The sequence below is a fragment of the Nicotiana tomentosiformis genome, chromosome 10 (assembly GCF_000390325.3).
Source record: "Nicotiana tomentosiformis chromosome 10, ASM39032v3, whole genome shotgun sequence".
NCBI classification, from domain to species: domain Eukaryota; kingdom Viridiplantae; phylum Streptophyta; class Magnoliopsida; order Solanales; family Solanaceae; genus Nicotiana; species Nicotiana tomentosiformis.
In genome coordinates, this window is record NC_090821.1 from 74,924,425 (window position 1) to 74,948,502 (window position 24,078).

General features: G+C 33.6%; 2 protein-coding genes across 5 annotated transcripts; both read left to right on the plus strand.

The window, feature by feature from the left end:
* Positions 1 to 771: 771 nt before the first annotated feature.
* LOC104108165 (uncharacterized) lies at positions 772 to 16,398 on the plus strand. 4 transcript variants are annotated; one of them, XR_011411395.1, is made up of 13 exons: positions 773 to 1,108; positions 9,386 to 9,530; positions 10,010 to 10,173; positions 10,511 to 10,690; positions 11,675 to 11,750; positions 12,226 to 12,303; positions 12,617 to 12,702; positions 13,004 to 13,077; positions 13,325 to 13,370; positions 14,203 to 14,312; positions 14,669 to 14,843; positions 15,607 to 15,726; positions 15,890 to 16,398. XR_011411395.1 is itself a non-coding variant. In XM_070186300.1 (12 exons), exons 1-12 carry the CDS (start codon positions 842 to 844, stop codon positions 16,082 to 16,084), a joined length of 1,596 nt encoding a protein of 531 aa, XP_070042401.1. In that variant the 5' UTR covers positions 772 to 841; the 3' UTR covers positions 16,085 to 16,398. The 4 variants fall into 4 exon arrangements, 2 of the variants coding, with proteins under 2 accessions (XP_070042401.1, XP_070042403.1); XR_011411396.1 differs by having other exon boundaries at positions 15,607 to 15,750; positions 15,890 to 16,027; XM_070186300.1 differs by lacking the exon at positions 15,607 to 15,726 and having other exon boundaries at positions 772 to 1,108.
* Positions 16,399 to 17,438: 1,040 nt separating this feature from the next.
* Positions 17,439 to 20,035, plus strand: LOC104108166 (glycosyltransferase BC10-like). The gene is made up of 2 exons (XM_009617153.4): positions 17,439 to 18,403; positions 19,394 to 20,035. The coding sequence occupies exons 1-2, from the start codon at positions 17,840 to 17,842 to the stop codon at positions 20,033 to 20,035; spliced, it is 1,206 nt and encodes a 401-aa protein (XP_009615448.3). The 5' UTR covers positions 17,439 to 17,839.
* Positions 20,036 to 24,078: the final 4,043 nt, after the last annotated feature.

Here is a 24,078-nt window from a genome sequence, read left to right on the forward strand (position 1 = left end):
GCCTTTTAATATTTACTTGTTACAATAGGTATTTTCTTATAATTATAAGATTTTTAGTTGGTAGCATAAGAAGAATAATTAAATTTACTTATTGCTGGCAAATATAATGCGGTACTTTTTTCCTTTCTCAAAATAATGAATGTGATACCTTTTTAAATCAATCACCCTATCGTCTCACATCAATAAACCCAATGCTAACTCTCAAAACATCATAATAAACTATATATGAAATTATGAACCTGATTTCGAAGGCAAAACCAACACTGGAGCCGCAATCAAAGCTGTCTTGAGCTCCTGAAAGCTCTTCCCACACTTATCCGATCACGTGAACGGAGCACCCTTCTGAGTTAACTTAGTCATTGGGGTTGCAATAAATGAAAATCCCTTTACGAAGCGACGATAATAAGCTGCCAAACCCAAGAAGCTCTTGATCTCCATAGTAGGAGAAGGTCTGAGCCAATTATGAATTGACTCAATCTTCTTCTGTCATATAAAGTTTTTCTAGTAAAAACGATTCTATCCTATGTCTCGAATCCGAGAACTATTTGTAACTTTGGATGAATAAACTTTAGACTTAAAGAATCAACAAAAAACTACGGAAAAATGACACTTTTTGGTGGTGATATTTAACTTCTGATCAACTTAAAGATCAAAAGTTAAAAGTATTACCGTGTAATTGTTAACTTAAGCTCAACATTGATATTGGATAAATGGTTAGTTTCAACTACCAATAACAGCTTTAAAGCCTAAAACAACCACCCACCCACCAAAACAAAATAAAAATTCCTATTAAAACTTAAAACTATTCAACTTACACTTTGCACTGAAACTACTTACGTCAATGGCGACTCCTTCCTATAATCTAGCAATAATCATGAAAAACCCTTCAAATGAAACCGAATTCCTACTAGTTAAACAAAACCCACCTCCAAAATTCAACGATCGCGAGTATGACTCTTTCTTAGATTCCCCTCTCTGGGATTTGCCTTCTGCTCCATTAATACCTCTTGATTCTCCTTCTGATAATCAGATTGTGGTTCAAGTCCCCGAATCTTGTTCACATGAGCTTGACTTAACTAAATTTGATCTTAATTCAGCTCTCCTTAAGGTACACTGAAAGAATTCTACATAACTTTATTTATTTATTTGTTTGCTTCAAATTATGAAGGGGAGCGCATAACTGTTAAAGTTGTTGCCATGTGACCAAGGGGTCACCGGTTCGAGCCGTGGAAATAGACTCTTGCAGAAATGCAGGGTAAATATGCGTACAATAGTGTTAGGGATATATTAGATATGCCCTAGATCCAATCTCATATTTGATGATTTGAACATATTTTTGTGAATATTATTTGATACAAAAATATATGACATTTGATATTCGTTTATCATAGTTATTGTTAATTGCTTGATTAGTTTAATAAGGTCCTTGATTAAATTTTGAAACTTGTCATCATGATGGAGAGCATGATAATGAGAGTAAAATCTCTTACAACTTAATCTAAATTTTGTTCTTGATCGTATGATTATTAATTTGGACATTAGTAATCCGGTTAGATCAATATTTATGTGATTGTCTTTATGGGATAAAGATTAGTTGATCTCATTAACTAAATCACATAAATAGATGATGCATATAGACATATGATCATTGAACCGATTCATTGGATAACTCCTAATGGTTAGAATTATCATAAACTGTCAATAAGATATTCTCTTGAAGAATGTGATGTAAGAGTTTCTTTTGACCTGATATCATCATAGTATGAACAAGTTATTTATTGTGCTTTGATACCACTGTAGGATTGAGGGAAGTGTTCATAACACGCAGCGGAAGACAATAACAATCCTAGGCAGAACTTTTCGTGTTTAAAATTTATTTACATGTCAAAGATCGAATCTAAGACGTACCTGGTGAAGAGAGTCTCGTTTCAAAATTTCTTCGATAGTGCGAAGATTCTATGTGTATTCACACCGAGACCGATCTTTGCTATCAAATCTTTGATCAATGAAACCCGCGAACAAATTGAGTGAAAACTTGGGCTGAAATTTTTCTCAAAAATTGCAGCCCAAAAGTAAATGAACAGAAAAACTGTTTTTCTTGTCCGAATATTTCTTGACTCTTGCGGCATTTCCAAAAGAACTTACTTAGCCACATTTGTTTAGTTATGCATATATATATATATATATATATATATATATATATATATATATATATATATATATATATGCATAATACTTCACCAACTCTTTCCCTTAAAACTAAGGAAAATGATGAGGCTTTGACTGAATGTGATAATTCAACATTTTCCTTCTTTACAATTATTTATTATATTGTAAAGTTACAATCACATTTTATATATGCATGAAAGTGGCCGCCTACTTCAAGGAATTATTTCTATGTCCTTTTTTTGAAACATTCACGTTACTAATCCAATTCTAACTTGGATTCTAACTTAGAAATATTTTCCTATTATAAAATTCAAATCCCATCCCAATGGAATGAATCTGCCGAACGTCCTTTATGGACTTTGACGTGAAAATCCAATTCTAAATTGGATTTGATTCATAAGTCTTTCATTAATATTTTATATACATACCTTATATAAATAAATATTAATTATATATAACACATATATATTTTAACCAAGAGATAAGTGACTCATACATATTGTTAAAGGATTCCTTTACTCCACTAATAGAAATAAAGATTTCCTAAACTATAATGAGGGTAACTAGTTTAAAATAATTAGTTGAAATATCATTTAGATAAAAGTCCATGTCTTTATGATATGTGTAAATATGTTCTTATAATATTGTTTTTTCTTTTCCAATTTTAGATTTCTCAATATGTTTGTTATATCATTGCATGGAATACTTGAGACCAACAAGTTGGTAGGACCAAACTTTGATGATTGGTACAGAAATTTGAGAATTGTTCTCATGCATGAAAAACTTATTGATGTGATCGATAAGCCTGCCAAGGAAGTCCCAGATGAGGATGATGATGACGCCACCAAGATTTATCAGAAATACTTGGAAGAATGTCTGACTACCAAATGCATCATTCTCGCTTCTATGAGTTCTGAGCTCCAGAGGAAACATCAGGATATGGATACAACTGCAATCATTGAACATCTTAAGAAGATGTTTGGTACACAAAGCATGACAGCTAGATACCAGCTATCTAAGAGTTTTTTTGGATCCAAATTGACTGGAAACTCTATAGTTGGACCCTATGTCAATCATATGATTGATCTTATTGAAGAACTTGAGAAGCTGAGGTGCAAACTGGGTAAAGAGCTTTCTCAAGATTTGATCTTGCAGTCAATCTCTGAATCCTTTTCGCAATTTGTTATTAATTTCGATACTCATGAGATGCTAAACATGCTGATTGATTATGAGAATCAACTTGCATCTGAGAAGAAGAAAGGAACTGTCATGTTGGTTGGAAACTCTTTTAAGAAGAAGGGTAAGGGTAAAAATAAACCCAAGAAGAAGCCTATTGCGCCTAAGGGTGGTGTGACCAAACCCAAAGGCAAAGCTGACCAATCTGATGCTGAATGTTTCCATTGTAAGAAGATAGGACATTGGAAGAGAAACTGCCAGGAGTATCTTGCAACTCTAAATGACAAGAAACAAGGTAAGACTCAAATGAAAAATGTTTTCAAAGTTTCTTTAACTACTACTGATGCTTCATTATGGGTATTAGATACTGGCAGTGGACAGTGGTTATAACATCTGCAATATGTTACAGGGATTCCAAATAAGTAGAAGGTTGAAGAAAGGAGAAATTAATCTACAAGTTGAAAATGGTGCAAAAGTTGCGGCCGTAGCTATAAGATCAATTTCTTTAATAATGCCTACGGGCAAAGTACTTACGTTGGATGATTGTTATTACGTTTCTAAATTTGTTTCGAACATAATTTCAGCTTCTATGTTAAACAAACGTGGTTTCGCATTATTATAAGCAATGGTATTTGCTCTATTTATTATGGTGATAATTTATATGTGAATGGCTATCTCCAACATGATGTTTATGTCTTACCTAATGTGAATGCTAATTCGATTATGCATGTTTCAAGTCTTAAGAGGAAAAGAGATGATCAAGTAAATCATACATACCTTTGGCATTGTAGGCTTGGTCATATTGGAGAGAAAAGAATTAACAAGTTGTACAAGGAAAGGTACCTTGACAAGTATGATTTTGAATCATATCCAACATGTGAATCTTGTCTCAAAAGAAAAATGACCAAATCTCCATTTACTGGAAATGGAGAAAGAGCTACTAAATTATTGAGAAGATGTTTGTGGGCCCATGAAAATTCAAGCTAGAGGTGGATATTCTTACTTCATCACCTTCACTAATGATATGTCAAGATATGGATTTGTGTATCTTATGAAACACAAATCTGAATCTTTTGAAATGTTCAAAAGGTTCCGTAGTGAAGTTGAGAAACGGACGGGTAAAAGTATCAAGATACTAAGGTCTGATAGAGGTGGAGAATATCTTAGTGAAGATTTTACGAGGTATTTCAAAGAGAATGAGATTCTCTCACAGTGGACACCTCTAGGAACACCACAACATAATGGTGTGTCTGAAAGGAGAAATCGAACCTTATTAGATATGGTGAGATCTATGATGGGGTTCACTGATCTTCCAATATATTTATGGGGATATGCTTTGGAAGCAGCAACATAGCTACTTAATAAAGTTCCCACTAAGTCAGTCTCTACAACACCATATGAGATATGGAAAGGACGGCCTAACCTTAAGCATATTAAAGTTTGGGGTTGTCCAGCTTATGTTAAGAGACTGCAATCCGATAAACTTGACTCAAGATCTGATAAGTGTAGGTTCATTGGGTATCCCAAAGAAACAATGGGATATTATTTCTATCACCTTTCTGACTATAAAGTGTTTGTTGCTAGAGGAGCAACCTTTTTGGAAAGGAATTTTCTTTAAGAAGGAAATTATAGTAGAGAAATAGAGTTTGATGAAGTTCAAGAAACCAATGAATCAACACAATATCAAGATCATGAGACACAAGTTGAAGAACCTTTATTGGATGTTTTGAAGTTGACAAGGAAGTAGCCATCTTCAATGGTTGAAGTTCAACAACTAAATGTAGTTCAAGAACAGGTTAATGAACCAGTTCCAAACCAAATTGAAGAACAACCAAATCCAACACAAGGTGAGCAAGTTGCACAAGCACCTCTTAGAAGGTCTACACGAGAACGTCATGTACCAACTAGATTAAATCTAATGGTGCAAGATTATGTATCAAATGAGGTTGATCATAATGATAATGACCCTAAGACCTACGAAGAGGCTATACAAAGTTCTGACTATGAGAGATGGCAAAAGGCCATGGAATCCGAAATGGAATCCATGAAGGAAAATAAAGTATGGACTTTAGTTGAACCTTCAAAGGATATAAAACCTATAGGTTTTAAATGAGTTTTTAAGAAAAAGATTGGAGTAGACGGAAAGGTAGAGACCTACAAAGCCCGTCTTGTTGCCAAGGGATATCGTCAGAAAGAAGGAGTCGACTATGATGAGACTTTCTCTCCCGTGGCAATGTTCAAATCAATTCGGATTTTGCTTGCTATAGCAGCATACTACGATTATGAAATATGGCAAATGGATGTGAAAACAACTTTTCTTAATGGTGAGCTGGAAGAGGATGCGTACATGATACAACCTGAAGGTTTCATATCTCCGCCTGATCATAATAAAATTTGCAAGCTACATAGATCCATTTATAGACTAAAGCAAGCTTCTCGAAGTTGGAATATTCGCTTTAATAAGACAATTGAAAAGTTCAATTTTGTTAGATGCAAAGAAGAGCCTTGTGTGTACAAAAAGGTTAGTGGGATCACAATCATATTCTTAGTACTATATGTTGATGACATATTGCTCATAGGAAATGATATACTGGCATTGCAAAGTACCAAGATTTGGCTATCTGAACAGTTCTCCATGAAAGACTTGGGAGAAACAGCTTATATATTAGGAATAAAGATCTATAGAGATAGATCTAGGAAGTTGCTTGGGCTTTTCCAGTCCTTGTACATTGATAGCATCTTAAAGAGGTATAACATGGATAATTCCAAAAGAGGCTATCTACCGATAGGCACTGGAATGACTCTCAGTAGGGAGGATTGTCCTAAAACACCTGAAGAGAGAGAACGCATGAGTAGGATCCCATACGCTAGTGTAGTGGGAGCTATCATGTATACCATGACATGTACACGTCCTGATGTGGCTTATGCACTAGGAATGACTAGATGATATTAGGCAAATCCCGGTGAGGAACATTGGAAAGTGGTAAAGACCATTCTTAAGTACTTAAGAAGGACTAAAGACCAATTCCTCATTTATGGAGATTCTGAGTTGAAACTTGAAGATTATACTGATGCAAGCTTCTCTTCAGATAGAGATGATAGCAAATCTATTTCTGGTTATGTATTCACCTTAAATGGTGGTGCAGTGAGTTGGAAAAATTCCAAACAAGCTACAGTAGCTGATTTAGTGACTGAAGCAGAATATATAACAGCTAGTGAAGCTGTATGGATGAAAAGTTCTTAATTGAACTTGGTGTGGTTACTTCAATAGAAGGTGCAGTTCCATTGTTATGTGACAATATTGGAGCCATTGCTCAAGCAAAAGAACCAAGATCACACTAAAAATCCAAGCACGTTCTGCGAATGTATCACTTGATAAGAGAGATCATTGAACGTGGAGACGTCGAGATTCAAAAGGTTGATGGAAAGAAAAATGATGCAGACCCATTCACTAAAGCTCTTGGAGCAAAGGAGTTTGACAAGCACAAGTGGAAATTGGGAATGAAGTACAAGAGCGATTGGCTCTAGTGCAAGTGGGAGATTGTTAGGGATATATTAGATATGCCCTAGATCCAATCTCATAGTTGATGATTTCAACATATTTTTGTGAATGTTATTTGATATAAAAATATATGACATTTGATATTCGTTTATCATAGTTATTATTAATTGCTTGATTAATTTAATAAGGTCCTTGATTAAATTTTGAGACTTATCATCATGATGGAGATCATGATAATGAGAGTAAAGTCTCTTACAACTTAATCTAAATTTTGTTGTTGATTGTAGGATTATTAATTTGGACATTAGTAATCCGGTTAGATCAATATTTATGTGATTGTCTTTATGGGATAAAGATGAGTTGATCTCATTAACTAAATCACATAAATAGATGATGCATATAGACATATGATCATTGAACTAATTCATTGGATAATTCCTAATGGTTAGAATTACCATAAACTGTCAATAGGGTATTCTCTTGAAGAATGTGATGTAAGAGTTTCCTTTGACCTGATATCATCATAGTAATTGACAAGTTATTTATTGTGCTTTGATACTAGACACCTATGGCCCTAGGCGATAGTTGAAAGGATATTGGGTACGATTAAATACTTGTAGAATTAGTGATTGATCAAGATGGAATCTGTCAACTCTTGGTAATGAGTTTAAGCTCCATGTTATCATGAATTATATTAGGTTATTCAATAGTCGATTATATTTGACATGAACACATAGTTGGTCGCCTATTAGGATTTGACAGTTGAACCATATCCTAGGGTGACCCAAAGCTATAAGGACAAAAGGAATTACTACATTATTCTTCTACGGGTTCTTGAGAGTAAATTATATAATTCATGCTATCCGGTCGTTAAGGAGTGTTGCTAGACGCCACCCTTGATTAGTATATTGATGTGATCAATTTACTACCGGCTTAGTATTGAACTTATGGGGTCGCACACTAACGAGTGTTCTGATTTTTGCTAAAGGATTAATTACTTTATTGTTTGATAGTTAAATTATAGAATTTAATTAGTTAAATAAATAAATAAAGTTTTAGTCCAAATGAAATATTATTATATTCTTTGCTAGCACAGAGGATATAATTAATATTGTGAACAAATTGAAGTTTTCTATTTGGAATAGAAAATTAAATTATATCTCTTGGTTAAAATATATATGTGTTATATATAATTAATATTTATTTATATAAGGTATGTATATAAAATATTAATGAAAGACTTATGAATCAAATCCAATTTAGAATTGGATTTTCACGTCAAAGTCCATAAAGGACGTTCGGCAGATTCATTCCATTGGGATGGGATTTGAATTTTATAATAGGAAAATATTTCTAAGTTAGAATCCAAGTTAGAATTGGATTAGTAACGTGAATGTTTCAAAAAAAGGACATAGAAATAATTCCTTGAAGTAGGCGGCCACTTTCATGCATATATAAAATGTGATTGTAACTTTACAATATAATAAATAATTGTAAAGAAGGAAAATGTTGAATTATCACATTCAGTCAAAGCCTCATCATTTTCCTTAGCTTTAAGGGAAAGAGTTGGTGAAGTAATATATATATATATATATATATATATATATATATATATATATATATGCATAACTAAACAAATGAGGCTAAGTAAGTTCTTTTGGAAATGCCGCAAGAGTCAAGAAATAACTTTTGGGCTGCAATTTTTGAGACAAATTTCAGCACAAGTTTTCATTCAATTTGTTCGCGGGTTTCATTGATCAAAGAGTTGATAGCAAAGATCGGTCTCGGTGTGGATAAACATAGAGTTTTCGCACTATCGAAGAAATTTTGAAACGAGACTCTCTTCACCAGGTACGTCTTAGATTCGATCTTTCACATATAAATAAATTTTAAACATGAAAAGTTCTGACTAGGATTGTTATTGTCTTCCGCTGCGTATTATGAACACCTCCCTCAATCCTACAAATAGACCCTTGTGGTCCAAACCTACCCCGGACCCGCACATAGCGGGAGCTTAATGCATCGGGCTGCCCTTTGGTTTGCTTCAAATTACTTTTTGCTTATATTTGCTAGGTTATAATACTCTTTCATTTTTTGTCTGTCTCGAAAAGAATGACACCTTTTTATATTTAGAAATAATTTAACTTTGAAACTTGTTGTTTAAAACAAGTCATAGCCATTTGTGTGATTATAAAATATGAAGTTTAAAGTTAAATTGTTTTTTAATATACAAAAGTGTTATTCCTTATTGGACAAGCTAAAAAGTAAAGTATGACACTTAGAAGCTTTATTGGCAATTAAACAGCTTAAGACCAGTTAATTGAGAAATGATGTACCCAGAGATAACTTGTTAGTAATCATGTATCTTTTGCCTTTTTGTTATACTAGCGTTGTCATCATAACTATCATTATCCTTAATTATGATTCATGTTTGCGATATATATTCCAAAAGAGACTTATTTCCAGATGCCGTGGTGTATACATATGTGCACTTTGCGATATGAAGTGGTTAAAGCTTGTAGGTGATGATTATTGTAGGTTCTAAAGCAAGTGGAATTAGAGCACACCACAGTTGAGTGGAAGTTCCTGAAATATGTACAGGAGCCTGAATTTGGACCAGGATTGCCCGTAAAGACAGTCTACATCACTGGAACTTTGGGTCGTAAAGATGGCAAATTGACGGGTTTGACTGACTTCACTCAGTTTATGTTTGACTTATCTCTTTCATGTATTGATATGAATACTGCTGTTGTGATTCAGCTGGTCTTACATTATAGTCTTACTAAAGAGAATCAGTAGCCTCCCAATTTGAGCTTGCTCTTAGTCCACCTTAAAGAGCTACACGGGTCGTTAACTTGTTAGATGTAATTTCCATACTTGTGTCTTTATTTTGGAATTAGAAATAAATTTCGAACCACAATTTTTGGTGGTTCGTGTGTAGGCATGGCACTGCCAAGTGGTTTACTTCTGCAGGACCAGTTATAAAATGATAACTACTCTTCTACATAGTTTCATACTGATAAATCTGCTATTTTGCTTTGCTATTTTCCCCAAATGAGATGGCATCCATAATTGCTAATGAGTTACAAAATACGACATGCCATATTTTTTATTCCTCTCCACGATTGTCAAGAATGTAACATTGTAACTCATATTGAACAGATGTTGAGTTCCGCAAGTGGATGAGCACCGATAAATGCGTTAGTATGCTTGTTGAAGTGAAGCCTTGTAGTGATCGTGTAGGATCATTGGTGGTTGTTGGTCTTCTGAATGATTCAAAGAAATCTGATGAGACTTGGAAAGTTCCGCAGACCTTGCGGTTTCAGGTTTGTTATTTTTGTCCTGTACTTGCTTACCTGTCAAAGTGTTATTTTAGAAATGAGAAAGAAAGAATAGATTAACAACTATTGGTATCATACACAACTAGGGACTAATCATCCTTAGAAGCATCTTGAAAAATATTAATACCGTTCTTACATGAAGTTTCATGAACCGACCAGAGTTTTTTGTAAAGACCTGCAATCAAGAAAGAAATTAAGGGATAAGCAACAGATATCAATTGATGTGTGAAAATGAAAACATGGAAAATTCTGTTTCTTTGACTTTTTTATCATCTTAAGGACAAAATACTGCCCACTAATGTTTTTTTCCCTCATGTATCAGGAGTACCCTCCTGGTGTTAAAGTTATACCTATGGAAAGTAGAACAGCTAAGCCTTTTCGCACGACAAACTTAATTGTTTTCCTGCCTGGAGGCAATGATAGTGGTTGCGATGATAGTTTTGTTGCCCATGGGGAAGCACTCATAGTAGACCCCGGATGCAAGTCTGCTTCATATGAACAGGTTAGAGGTAGTACATAATCTACTTCGTAATCTTTTTAAAATGTGCAATGAACAAATGACATTTTGTCGGTCTTAGAAGTTAAACCAGAGAATACAAAAAATAATCCCCTCAAGCAACTGTTTTCGCAAATTTGGTCTTAAGCGGACATGGTGTAGCAATTTTCCTTTACTAAATATAGATGCACTTGGGGTTTTGTACACTTGTTAATACATTTTTTTTTTGAAGTGAGAGAGTTTCACAGGCCTAAGTGCATCTTTGCAAAATATATAGCGATTGGTCGACTATAACTCTATAGGGATCATGTAAAGTTGTAAAAAAGCAATGGTGGCAAATACTAGCGTGATACCTGCCTGAGTAAATTCTGACCAATTGCTATAAGAGCTAGGTTCGCTTCTACTGAAGAATCTTTGAACAATTTGGCCGAAATGTTTCTAAGGTGACAGTAGATAACAGCTCATTAAAGAGACCCTTCACTATCCAAATATCCATCTTTCAGAGTTCCTGAGCAATTGTCATACTTTAATTCTGTGTTGCTACATTTCTTGTATGTTTGCTTACCACCCCATAGATTATGATAACGCTTTAAGGATTCACCTTTCTGGCTGAAGGCTTTGTTCTTTATCCTATGATCTTCCTTGCTGGTTATCCGGTGCTTACATTTTGGATAAAAAAATAGTATATGTGGTTTGTTAAAAGAAAATGTCAATTAGTTCTGGCACTTTCAATTGCAAAAGCAGTAGAGGAGGTAAAACTGAGAATATTCGTTCAACGTTAGTACATAATGAAATGGATAGCTTTACCTCGGTAAATGGGTCTTTGCACGTGTTTCTCTTTTCGGTATGTCTTGATAATCTATTTAGGAGTGGTTGAGACACTTATTATGCTTCTCTCTTTGTTTTCATCTTTTTTTTTTTCTTTCTGGTAATTGGTTCTGTCTTTTATGCTGTGCTGACATATCAATGCGCTGATGCTTGGATTACTAGCTCAAGGAAATCATTGCTGCTTTACCGAGAAAGTTAATCGTCTTTGTGACACATCATCATAACGATCATGTTGATGGTAAGTAGCTGCAGAAAGTTTCACATCCAGACCTGGAAATATTCCTCTGCTTAGTGTTATGCTATCATCTGATTTTCTCAACATTGATGTCATCATATATATTCATCAAAGGTTATCCTTATGTATTTGCCCTTTGTTTGAAAGTATCTTTCTTGAGCCTTCTGGCCAAAGCCTAGTTTTCATGTAAAGTAAGTCACAAATTTCATTTTCCTTGCATCTGGCCCTTTTTATGGATTAGAAAAAAATAGCCTTCTTTTTGCAGTTATGAATTTACAAACAGTTATCTGGCTCGTCAGCGAAGGTTTGTTGACTAATTGCAGCATGGCTTTATTATTGGATGTCTATTTCAATAGAAGCAGGGGAAAACTTTATAACACAATGAATAATTTCTCTGTCTACCAAACTAATGTGGAGGTTTTTTAAGTTATTCCTGAAACATAATCTGGTGCTCCGTGTGCTTTACTGTTATGCTCAGGTCTTTCAGTAGTCCAGAAGTACAGTCCTGATGCTTGTCTTTTGGCTCATGAAAATACGATTCGTCGCATTAGAAAAGGTCAGAACTTTTTTCAATTTTGTAGAATAGAAAATGTCTATCTTCCCATAATTACATCACCTTAGCAAGGGTTGCAGTTCTCTACCCCTTTTTTTTTGGAATCTATATCTTCCCTTTCAAGCTAATAAGAAGAGTTGCTACTTGACTATGACTGTATTAGTGTAACCTCAAGTGAGCTCAATAAAAAATATACTCATGAAACTACTTCATGCACCATTTCCATCTTATTAATCTCACAGTACGTGTGAAAGTGAAATATTCTTTATCAAGTAAATGAATTTAGTAACTTAGAAGTAATTCCCATGTGATGCAGATGATTGGTCTCTCCCGTATGTTTCAGTTTCTGGATCTGAGGAAATTTGCATTGGCAGTCAGAGATTAAGAGTTGTCTTTGCACCGGTAATCTCCATTTTTATCCCAGTTTCCTCTGATGAGTATCACATTCCCCAATGAAATTTGCACTGGTAGTCAGAGATTAAGGGGACCTCTTGATGATTTGACCATTAAGAATTTTTACTAGAGCATGGTGAAGTTGTGATTAAACTTAATACCAGAAGTTGTAAGAAACCAATCAAGTTAAAGTCACATCCTAGTTTTACTTCCGTTTTAACTCTATCTTCCATGTAACACGTTGACATTTTCATGTAATCAGTTTTGTGGAACTTTAACATATTCTTTTGGTGACAATATTTTGATTCAGGGGCATACAGATGGACATATGGGACTGCTTCATGTTAGTACAAACTCGTTGATTGTGGGGGATCATTGTGTCGGGTAAGATATTTTAGATCAAGAAACTTCACTTCCTTTAACAAATTGGTATGTTCACTTGGTAAATAACTTACAGACTTGCTTACCAGTTTTTATGTAGCTCTTATTTATAATGATATGGCAAACAATCTGATCAAGAAGTCTGTGATTGTGTTTGGACAACTTTAGATTTGTTTGTCATAACTTTTATCATTTATTTTCCTATTCCTTTCTAGAAAATTGCTAATGTGGGGTATCCCTTGGTTTTCAGCCAAGGAAGTGCTCTCTTAGATATGGCGTCTGGTGGAAATATGAGGGTAAGTTAATATCAGCACCTCTATGTTTCTTCTTGCCTCTGTCATACGTCAAATGCTAATTAGAAACTGATGATTTGCTGTTGTTCAATTATGCTTACTAAGATCTGACTTTGAAGCTTAATCAGCCAAAAAATCACGTCATTCCTTTTTTTCCCTATATAAAACTCATATACTTGTTTTCATGTCAATGGACAAGCCTTTCCATGCATTCTATAATTTTCTTGAATAGCTTTCTCTTTTTCCCTCTATAACTTTTAAAACTTGTTGTCAACTAGTGTCTCCACTCAACGAAGAGGGAATTAAGACTACACACCAAACATCTCGTGCAAATTTTGTTACAATTTTTAAGTTTAATTTATATCAAAAGGATCAACTACGTCCATGAGAATGCTATTAACAGTTTGAGTGAATGGAATGACAATCTAGTTCTAGTATTGTGTTTGTTGTGGGTACTTAGGGTGAAACTGGTGGCACCATTGTGTTCCTTATATTGTCTTTCAGAGGAGCTTTTATCTACATTCAGGTTTCCCCTGGTAAATTTGAAAACATCCACTCAATAACCACTAAAAACTTGCTAAAATATTGGATATGTGTTTCTTGTAGCTAGTGGTGGGGTGTTCAACAAGAGCACATAGCTGAATTCTCTAAAGCTAAATTACTATCTACTTTAATTTTACCAGTTTTATTTTTATTTTTTGATAAGGATTTTTGCTCTTTTTTATAATACCCTTGTGAATAAGATAAGAATTAAAGCAAGGAGTGGGGTGGTCATATGTTAAATTTTTCTTCTTTTCGAAATTTCAATATTGAAATTGCAACTTGTTTTATACAGGATTACTTTGAGACAACATACAAATTCATTGAGCTCTCCCCTCATGCTTTGATTCCAATGCATGGAAGAATTAATATGTGGCCAAAACACATGCTCTGTGGGTATCTCAGGTATGAAACTGATACCTCTTATGACATATTCCACAAATATTTTTACCCAAAGTGTCTTTTCTGTCTATCAGCCACTTGGACATATTTATATATGATTTACAATTTATGTAGCAAACCTGCATGTTTACCTTGTTGCTTTCTCCCACTATGTAATTCTTTTACTCTTGTTTAATTTATCATTCTGTTAATATATGTGTTAAGCAGTGAAATTTGTTCAGTTAGTTTTATGTTTATTTACAATTTTCATGCCAGATGCCAATCAAAGCTAGATTTTCATTCTAAAAAACTGTATTAAACAAAAACACGGCTAGATTCAATTGATGCACATCTAATTTAGTGTTACCTGGGATTTTCAGAAACCGGAGACACAGAGAATCAACCATCTTAAAGGCCATAGAGAATGGCGCCAAAACGTTATTTGACATAGTTGCTTATACTTATGCTGAAGTTGACCGAAGCCTCTGGTTTTATGCCTCATCAAATGTGAGACTCCACGTGGATCATCTAGCACTGCAGGACAAGTTACCAAATGTATGTCTTCTTTGCTCCTTTGTGGATTCAACCTCAATTCTTTATACGTCTGAGCTCATCTTCATAATCACTTTTGTTTAGCATATTCACATCCGATTTAAATTATTTTAGTTTTCTATGTGATATCCATCTGTCTTCTTGATTGTTATTCTCATTGTTATTTACTACCATTTTATAGTGGAGAACTATTTGCACATTCAATGTTCTGTCTCAATATCCATCTGATGCACTGTCCTGTAGTGAAAAATCAACTCATTGAAGCCTGTTAATCAGGTTGAACATACCTAGGACGAATGGTCTGCAAGAAGGATGTCAAATTAAGGACAAAGAATAAGCTACTAAAATCAATGCTCCTCTTTGAAATCTACATTGCATGGCTATCTTACGGGCTATGATGAGCTCAGTTCACTGTCAAACCTATCAGTTTCGTTGAGTTGTGGTCCATGGAATGTGGTATTTTGCAATTTTTTTCCAATTTTCAGGTTGAAAGTTTTCATATTACAAGAGCTTATGTTTCTTGAATTATTTTATCATGAAGTAGATATGATTGCTAGTCCCTTTTCGTGGAAACTTTTGGTGATCCATAAACTAGATTTGGGCCCCTAGAGAAAATTATCGATGATAGTGTATGCAAACACTTCTGGATGCTGATTTGCTCTGTTTCTAGCTTGAGTGTAGATATAAGTACAATAGTTGGGCCATATATTCATGTCTTTAGTAACTTAATTGATTAGGATCCCAAACTTTTCTGTGTCATGTGCAGGACTTCTCTTTAGAAAATTTCAATCGCAGTTGTGCTGAGTTTGCTGACAAGGTGCATAAAAAATAAGGAAACTTTCAGAAAGCTGCCCACTAAGACCTGCAATTACCTTTATTCCTTTAGGTTGGACGGCTACTTATTTTCGCTGTAATAGTCTGTACTGCCTAAATAAAATTCATCAGATACAGTCTTGAATACAGATCATTTTCTCAAAAGCATTGTATCTGTTTGTGACTTGGTTTCATATTATCAAGGGCCTAAAGTTATTTCCATCATTGATTTGCAGGATTTTTCGATCCAAAATTTTCAAGCAACTTGTGCGTTGCGTTTCCTTTTAAGGTGGCTATTCGAATACTCAAGTAGTGCATTCTCAATAAAGCATCACACGATGAGAGCGGCTTTAATAGTTGGTACTGGGGCCGTGGCCATCGGTTGCTTGGCTGTATCATTCTCCACAAAGAAACAAACTTTTTCTAGGTGATGCAAAGAATTCTTGCTCCAGAAAGCAGAGTTTATTAAGGAAGTTAATACCGGCTGGCTCCAGGTCATCCTCTCTCTCAATGTACCAGTAGTTCTAAGAGAAGGGGTAAGATATTTGAATTCCCGGTTTTTAGGAGTAAATTACATTGATAATGTTGTATGCATATCTCGCCACAATTGTTCTGCATTTCTGCATCTCTGATATTTCTTTGTGGCTGAAGTATGAGATTGGATTAATTAGACGATAGACAAGATATAATGTTTATTGAGCACAAAACTTCTGAGACAGTTAATGCAGAAACCATCTTGTGTTTAGCTGTGCCTGTTACTTCATCGATGAGTGCATTTTTCATTAGCGGTGCCTATTGTTTCATGGATGATGAGCATCAAACTCAGTAGCTGTATATAGTATCTTCTTTCTCTTTTTACTGTCTAAGATCAATGCCTATTCCTAATGTAATTCTGCACAATAAGTTGTTCAGCTCCGTACATTATTTGTCATTTTAAGCATACAGAATTTCAGCATCTGCTTTCTTGTTCACATGTAATCCATGCATGGAGCAGGTCGCGCGGTGTGGATGTAGTTTAAAGTGATGGTAAAATATGTAAAAAGGGTGGTAATGAAGTAAATTCTATGCATCATTTATCATATACTGTATCCTTGTCCATTTTCTCACTGCATGAGTTTATGTTGTATGCACTAACGACGTATAATATTTTAATACTATCAGGTTAAAGGCATCTACACTAACAAGTTTAAAAACAAGATAAGTCAGAAAAATAAAGAGGAATTTTCAGAAACCTATTAACTTTCTATAGCTACCATCTACATAATTATTTCCTATAACTACTATTCAGTTGTTACGGTAGTCTATTCACATATATTCATGCTCCTGTATTCATGAATACAACGGTAAAAAGTACCTAAAATCAGGGTAGTCCAACTGTACACTATATTCGCGCTGCTATATTCATGAATACAGCAGTAAAAAGCGCCTAAAATCAGGCAGTCTAGCTGTACGCGCATGTATTCACATGTATTCATGAATACAACAGCAAAAGCGCCTAAAATCAGGGCAGTTCAGCTGTACGCGCATGTATTCACATGTATTCGCACTGCTGTATTCATGAATACAGTTATACACGCATGTATTCACGCCATGTATTCATGAATACAGTAACGACAATCCCTTAAAAATAGGTATGTCCAGTTGTCTAAGAGAGAGGAAAAACATAAATAGCGTATTTCATGCCTTATTTCGTGCATTATTTCATGTCTCAATGGTAGTATATACCATAAAATACTTATTTTGCTATAAAATATAAAAGACAGCTATAGAAAATAATATTTTAAAATGATTTTGGTTTATGATAAATAGAGTGTATACCTTTGCTATAGGAGGTAAAATTTTCAAAAATAATGTAGTAACCTGCTACAAGTTAAATTATGTAACTTTTAAGCCCGTTTCTTTATACTGTCAGTTTATATAACTTAAACCCGTGCTTTACCATTCATTTCCTCCACATTGCAGTTTACTTTAACTGCAATAAAAACAAAAACCACACCTTACTTCTTTCATTTTCACATTTTCTTCTTGCCCTATGCCAACACTTCCCATGCGCCTTTGCATTCATTCCCTTTACACATTTTTGCTGCATTCCTCATTTTCTCACTTTATAGATATCATAAATTGACACCTTATGTTATCATATTTAAACTAAACAAAATAGAAGGTAACAAGAAATCTACATAGCCATGTTTGTTAGAGAAATCTCTATACGCATAAAAAGAGAAGTTGAACAAATGAGTTTCCAAATTGTTACTACCATTGTCTTTACTTTGTCTATGGCATTTTTTGTACTACTCTTAGGAATGTTCATCAATGACCAATTCAAGAAGATTGTTATCTATGAAGATTTCTACTTTCCTCATCAACTCACTACACTCTCATCACCAATCTACAATCTCTCAGTCGTCTCGACACATCTTGTTTGTAACTCTTCATCTAATTCTAGTTCAAATAAGAGCATGGATTTGAAAGATTTTCTTTCTCCTAAGGATCTTTGGCACGCGATGAACGACGATGAACTAATGTGGAGAGCTTCAATGGTGTCTCAAGTAAAACAATACCCTTTTAATAGAACTCCAAAAGTGGCATTCTTGTTCTTAACAAGGGGAAGATTGCCTTTAGCACCACTTTGGGAGATGTTCTTTAAAAGAAATGAAGGGTTGTTTTCAATATACCTACATACTTCACCAGAGTTCAACTTTGAGCCTCCACCATCATCTGTGTTTTACAAAAGGAGGATACCTAGCCAGGTTCAAACACTCATATATTTTTTGTATTTAGGCAATTTTTCCTAATTATTTTGTTTTTTACCTATTACATTTTGGGATCTTATACAACTAGCTGGTCGGATTCACTGTTTACTTTCTTAGCAGGTATACATAGATTATACATGGTTACACACACATATTGGTGATTGGTTATACACATATTATTTAATGGACTGTGCATATATTATACATTCGCCGAATTTTTTTATTTTAAGCGGTTGGGTAAACGACTATTTAGGTTAATTCTTCTTACATTTTTCCGCTTTCTTCTCAGATTCCTAAAACTCCATAACTTTACCTATGTGATCATAATTCCACCATGCAGAATTAAAATTTCCTATATGCCAAGGAATAAAGTGAACCAAAAATTGGGGAGAAATAAAGAGTCATTTTATCCTAAGTTGGTCTATATGATTTGTTAGCTGAAAAAAATGTATAAAATTTGTATATAGCATACAAAATGTATATTTATACAAAAATTATATATTTTTTTACTATTATTTTGAGAGTGGCGATACAATGTCATTTTTTCAATAATTTAGCTTCTATATACTGACAGATACTTGTAATTAACTTTTAAGTAACTTTATAGGGGAAAAAACCCTTCACTTAAGCCTTTGTTTTTGGGATTTTCTATAAAACAACCAACCTAAAAGTACTTTATATGAAATTCAGGTAATTAGTTCTAGTATTTTGGTAACCTTTCAAACCATGTAGCCTTAACCGGAAGAGCATTTGTTTAAATTACCCTTTATCTTTCTTTTAAGCGTCTCACTTTATTAACACTAATTAAAACAATTAGGTAGCTTTAGAAAATAAATAAATGACCTCTCGTTTTTCTAAAATTTCAAATATTTTCTAAAATAAATTTAGTTTAACAGAACAACAAATATTTGGGACCGGGAAGGGGGGTAATTTCTTTTGTATGCTAAAGTGCACCTCATAACATCATAAGTACTATCTTTCATGCAGACAGTACAATGGGGAAGAGCAAGTATGATTGATGCAGAGAGACGACTTCTTGCAAATGCACTCCTCGACATCTCCAACGAAAGATTCATATTACTCTCCGAAACATGCATTCCTTTGTTCAACTTCACTACAATTTACAATTTCCTAACAAAATCCAACCAAAGTTTCCTAGGATTATTCGACGATCCGAGGAAAATAGGTCGTGGGAGGTACAACAAACGTATGCACCCGATCATAACAATTTCAGATTGGCGAAAGGGCTCGCAATGGTTCGAAGTTCATCGCAAACTCGCCCTTAAAATTATCTCTGACGTGACATATTACCCTGTTTTTAAGAATTATTGTACACCACCTTGTTACATGGACGAACATTACTTGCCAACATTAGTGAACAAAGTTTGTCCTAAATTAACGTCGAATTGGAGCGTTACATGGGCCGATTGGTCGGCTGGCGGCTCGCACCCGACAACATTTTTGAGAAAAGATGTAACGGAGGAGTTTTTGGATAGTGTTAGGTATGGGTTTAATTGTAGTTATAATGGAGAGTTGAGTTCAATTTGTTTTCTTTTTGGGAGGAAGTTTCATCCTAGTACTTTGCAACCTTTACTTAGGATTGGACCAAAGTTGCTTGGTTTTGGTTGACCGATTATTTCCTTGTCTTTTTATGGAATTTATAAGTTTTTTCAGGGACGGTATAAAAAATATTTACAAAATTAAATCACTTGTAATAATTGAGTATCATCAACCTTTGCGTTGGTAGTTTCAAAATCGCAAGACTTTTGTTTATAAAAATTTTAATCCCATTTTGTTCCTTTTTGTCCCTTCACTTTCAAGAGCCGCGAATGTATTAGAGGTATATATACTAACAGCGGAAATAATATTTTACTATGTATTAATATAGTTTGACATGTTATAGCGGGTTATTAACATTCACTTTCAAGAGGCGTGAATGTACTAGAGAAAAATAACACTATTTTTAACACTAAATTTCTTAGAATCGTTTTCTAAATTAGGATTTTATTGAAATATTACACATCTCACCTAAATTGCAGTAATCCACAATCTTTTTTTATTTTATTTCTAGAAGTTGAAGCTACGAACAACGTGTGATCCTACCAATCAATGAATTTGGAAATTACCCAAAAAAGCAAATCATTAAATGGTAAATCACATGCATTGTCATTGATAATAAATGATAACTCCACTTTTTTTTAGCGTACAAAACATGGACGCAACTAGCTTGACCATACAAAGTATGCACTGTGCTTCCACTATGCGCAGAATCCGGGGAAGGACAAGATCACAAGTGTCTATTGTACACAATCTTATCTTGCATTTTTGCAAGAGGCTGTTTCGACGGCTTGAACCCGTGACCTCCTGGTCATATAATATCAACTTTATCAGTTACGCCAAGACTCCCCACCATACAAAGATATTATGTAAATGCAACAATCCCACCTCCTTTGGCACACAGATTGGATGTTACAATCTCAATTATATATATTTTTGGTATTCGAGAAATTCCCGAGAATTAGTAAACACACAATTTAAAACTCGAAATATCTTTTAGTTGATTGGAGTGATATCTCTAGTTGTATCAAAAGTAAAAGCTCAGCCTACCAATAATATTGTCCGCTTTAGATTAGGGCCCGCACAACTTTAAAATGCATTACTAAGGTTTAAGGTTTGTTTACATATATACTTTGTATCTCTCCCATATTTTGTTAATATGAGATTTTCCTGGTTGGGGTATCACAGTAGATCTTTATGTATTTTTATTTGCTATGTTTTATTTTAATAATTGACTAATTTCTTGTATATAGAAGATGTTCGATTAAGTCATTTTGTATCACACGTGTTTGTCTTGCAGTTCTACTTTACCCCCTCTAAAAAGTTGGCCCTCAGCAATATAAAAGATTTTGACTTTTAACAAGATTCATCGTGACGAAATGCATACTTGTTAAACGCTAGTACATTATTCCAATTGGGACAAATACCTTTAATTAATTCTGATCTGATAATATATTAGTAAATTATTTATTATGCTTATCAGTATTTGACATAATCTCAGCATCTCTTCGACTTGGTGCATTGGAACATCTTAAAAACTAGCTAGTCAACCTTAAAAAGAAAAACAAGGGATTGTAGGTAGGTAACAACGGCGCACATTAAAAATAATAATAATTACTTCTCAATCTCAAATAAATTTGATTCGACTATATGAATCCTTACTGACTATATATTCCCTTTTAATTCATATGAGGCCAATTGAATTTTAATAGAGCTAAAAGACTACTAGAAAGCATAGGATCTGAAGTAATATATTTTCAACTAAAGTAAACGTATTACGCACACACAATATCGATAAACAAAAGCGAGAACGTTTATTAATTAACTACAACTTAGTGATAACAGTATATCAAGGACACATATTATGTATTTATGAATCAGTTTGGTGTAATTGTGTAAACATTAACCTAAGTTTGAATGCAAAAAGTGAAAAATCATGTAATTAATATAGTAGGATTAATGTTGAAGAGGTCAATTGTATGGTCTCTGTGTTTTGGCCACCAGCTTGGAAAACTTTTGAAAAGTCTTTGAATTGGTTCTTCAATGGCAGCTAATGCATAATAAATTGGACTTCTCCTGTAGTTATTTCCTACAGGCTGCCCTCAGAACTGGAGGCCCCTTGACCAACTAATTATATTCTTTCCTTCTTTTTTTTTTGTGTGGTTTTCATATGATATCCGATATTCGCATTGGGCCCGATTAAATCTGGATTCGCGCCGAAAAGTCTCACTTTAGAGGGTAAAGCGGTCTCTAACAACGATTCCATACTAGAGAACTCAGGTTAGTTAGTTAGACCAACTAACTATATTCACAGCGATTGTTTTTTTATTCTTCTTTTCTTGTTACACAATAATAATATTATAAAAGCTGCAATTTTTAAGTAAATGAAAGCTAGTTGCCAACTAAAAAAGACAATAAAAGAAACAATGATTAGAGGAAGACAAGGTATATACATCCACCGTGGATAAGGGTTTAATGGTAAAAGATTAATAAAGATTTTGATAGAGCTACTAAAAGCGTATAAAATTATTCTCTTTGTTTCAATTTATGTAAACTTATTTGATTGTGCACGAAATTTAAGAAAAAATGAAGATTTTTGGAATTTATAGTCAAGTTAAAAAGGGGTCCAAAGTATTTATATGGTTATAAAAGTTTCTCATTAAGTTTAAGGTAAATTGTTTCTAAATTTAGAAATGAGTCATTCTTTTTGGAACGGACCCAAAAGGAAATAGGTTCACGTAAACCTGGAACGGATGGAGTATTATTTTTTGAGAAGTGTTTAAAGGGACAGACAATAGTAGACTACATTTTCAAAGCTTTTTATCTTTCTTTTTTGTACTCACTTTCAACAGAAACAAAAAGTAAAAAGAAAAAAAGAGTAACACATAAGAAGTATGAATTTTTTCATTAGACCCATACCTTACTTAATTATATCAAAATCTCAGAAAACAGAAGAAAATTAAATAAGCATACTATCCAATTTTTGACTGGCCAAAATTTTCCATTAATTTAGTACTCCCTCCTGTATATATAATTTCTCTTTTAATGTTTTTGCACATACCCTTTTGGATAAAATATTTAATAGCTTAATCATAACACTTTATTTTGCTTAAACTATTATTTAGTTTTTCCTTAAATGTTTCATTCAATTAAGACTTTAATGATTTGAGCAGCAAAGGTAGATTTGAAAAACCAAATATCTTCTTATTTTTTCAAATTCTAAATATTTTGAAAGAGATTTATTGGCCAAAATAACTGATATTTGAGAGATGTAACTAGTAAAAATGTTTTCGCACTCGATATTTACATAAAATTATGTTAATTTATTATCGTTAAGTCATATATTAAGGTAAAACTATGGATTAATTAACTATGATTTCGTGATAAAAAGAACACAAAGATACATTTAATTTATATATCAAATTGATATAAATATCAAATGCAAGTAAACTTCTGCCAAAACAAATGGCCTCTAAACGTATATTAGGGATCAGAAACTTTTTAAAAAGTAATGGGTCCCGAATTCCCCAAAAATTGCCAATTCCACTTTCCTCTTTGTCTACTGGCACATGTAATTTCCTTTCCTTTTCCTTCTAATATTTGAAAAAGAAAAAATTGACTTTTCCATTAATATTTTCTTTCCAAAATCCACCTCATTTGAACGATCTAGAGTTTGCAGACCTCCTTTTATAGCAGTTTGGCGGCTAATATATGACATGGTTTTAAGTTATATATGAACAATTTAATTTCACTATTATATAATAATTATATTATATAATTTGATTGTATAATTAATGCCTAAAAGTAAAACTCGAAGATCAGCATAGCCCTTCCCCAAGTTACAAGTTACATTAAATTCATAGTATATGCTTAAAATAATACTTATAATAATCTTTATATAGAAAGTTACACTTACTATAATTATATTATTATATAGGAGCTTAAATAACCGCTCTCTATATTTATCACGCGTGGATGACATATATGGAAGGTTGACTTATATTCCAAGTTGTAACAAAAGCATGATTTTTTTTGGTTTATTTTTGTATATATATTAGACTTTATTTAATACTTGGTTTATAAATATGATTAGTAATAGGTACTTAGTTTGCCAC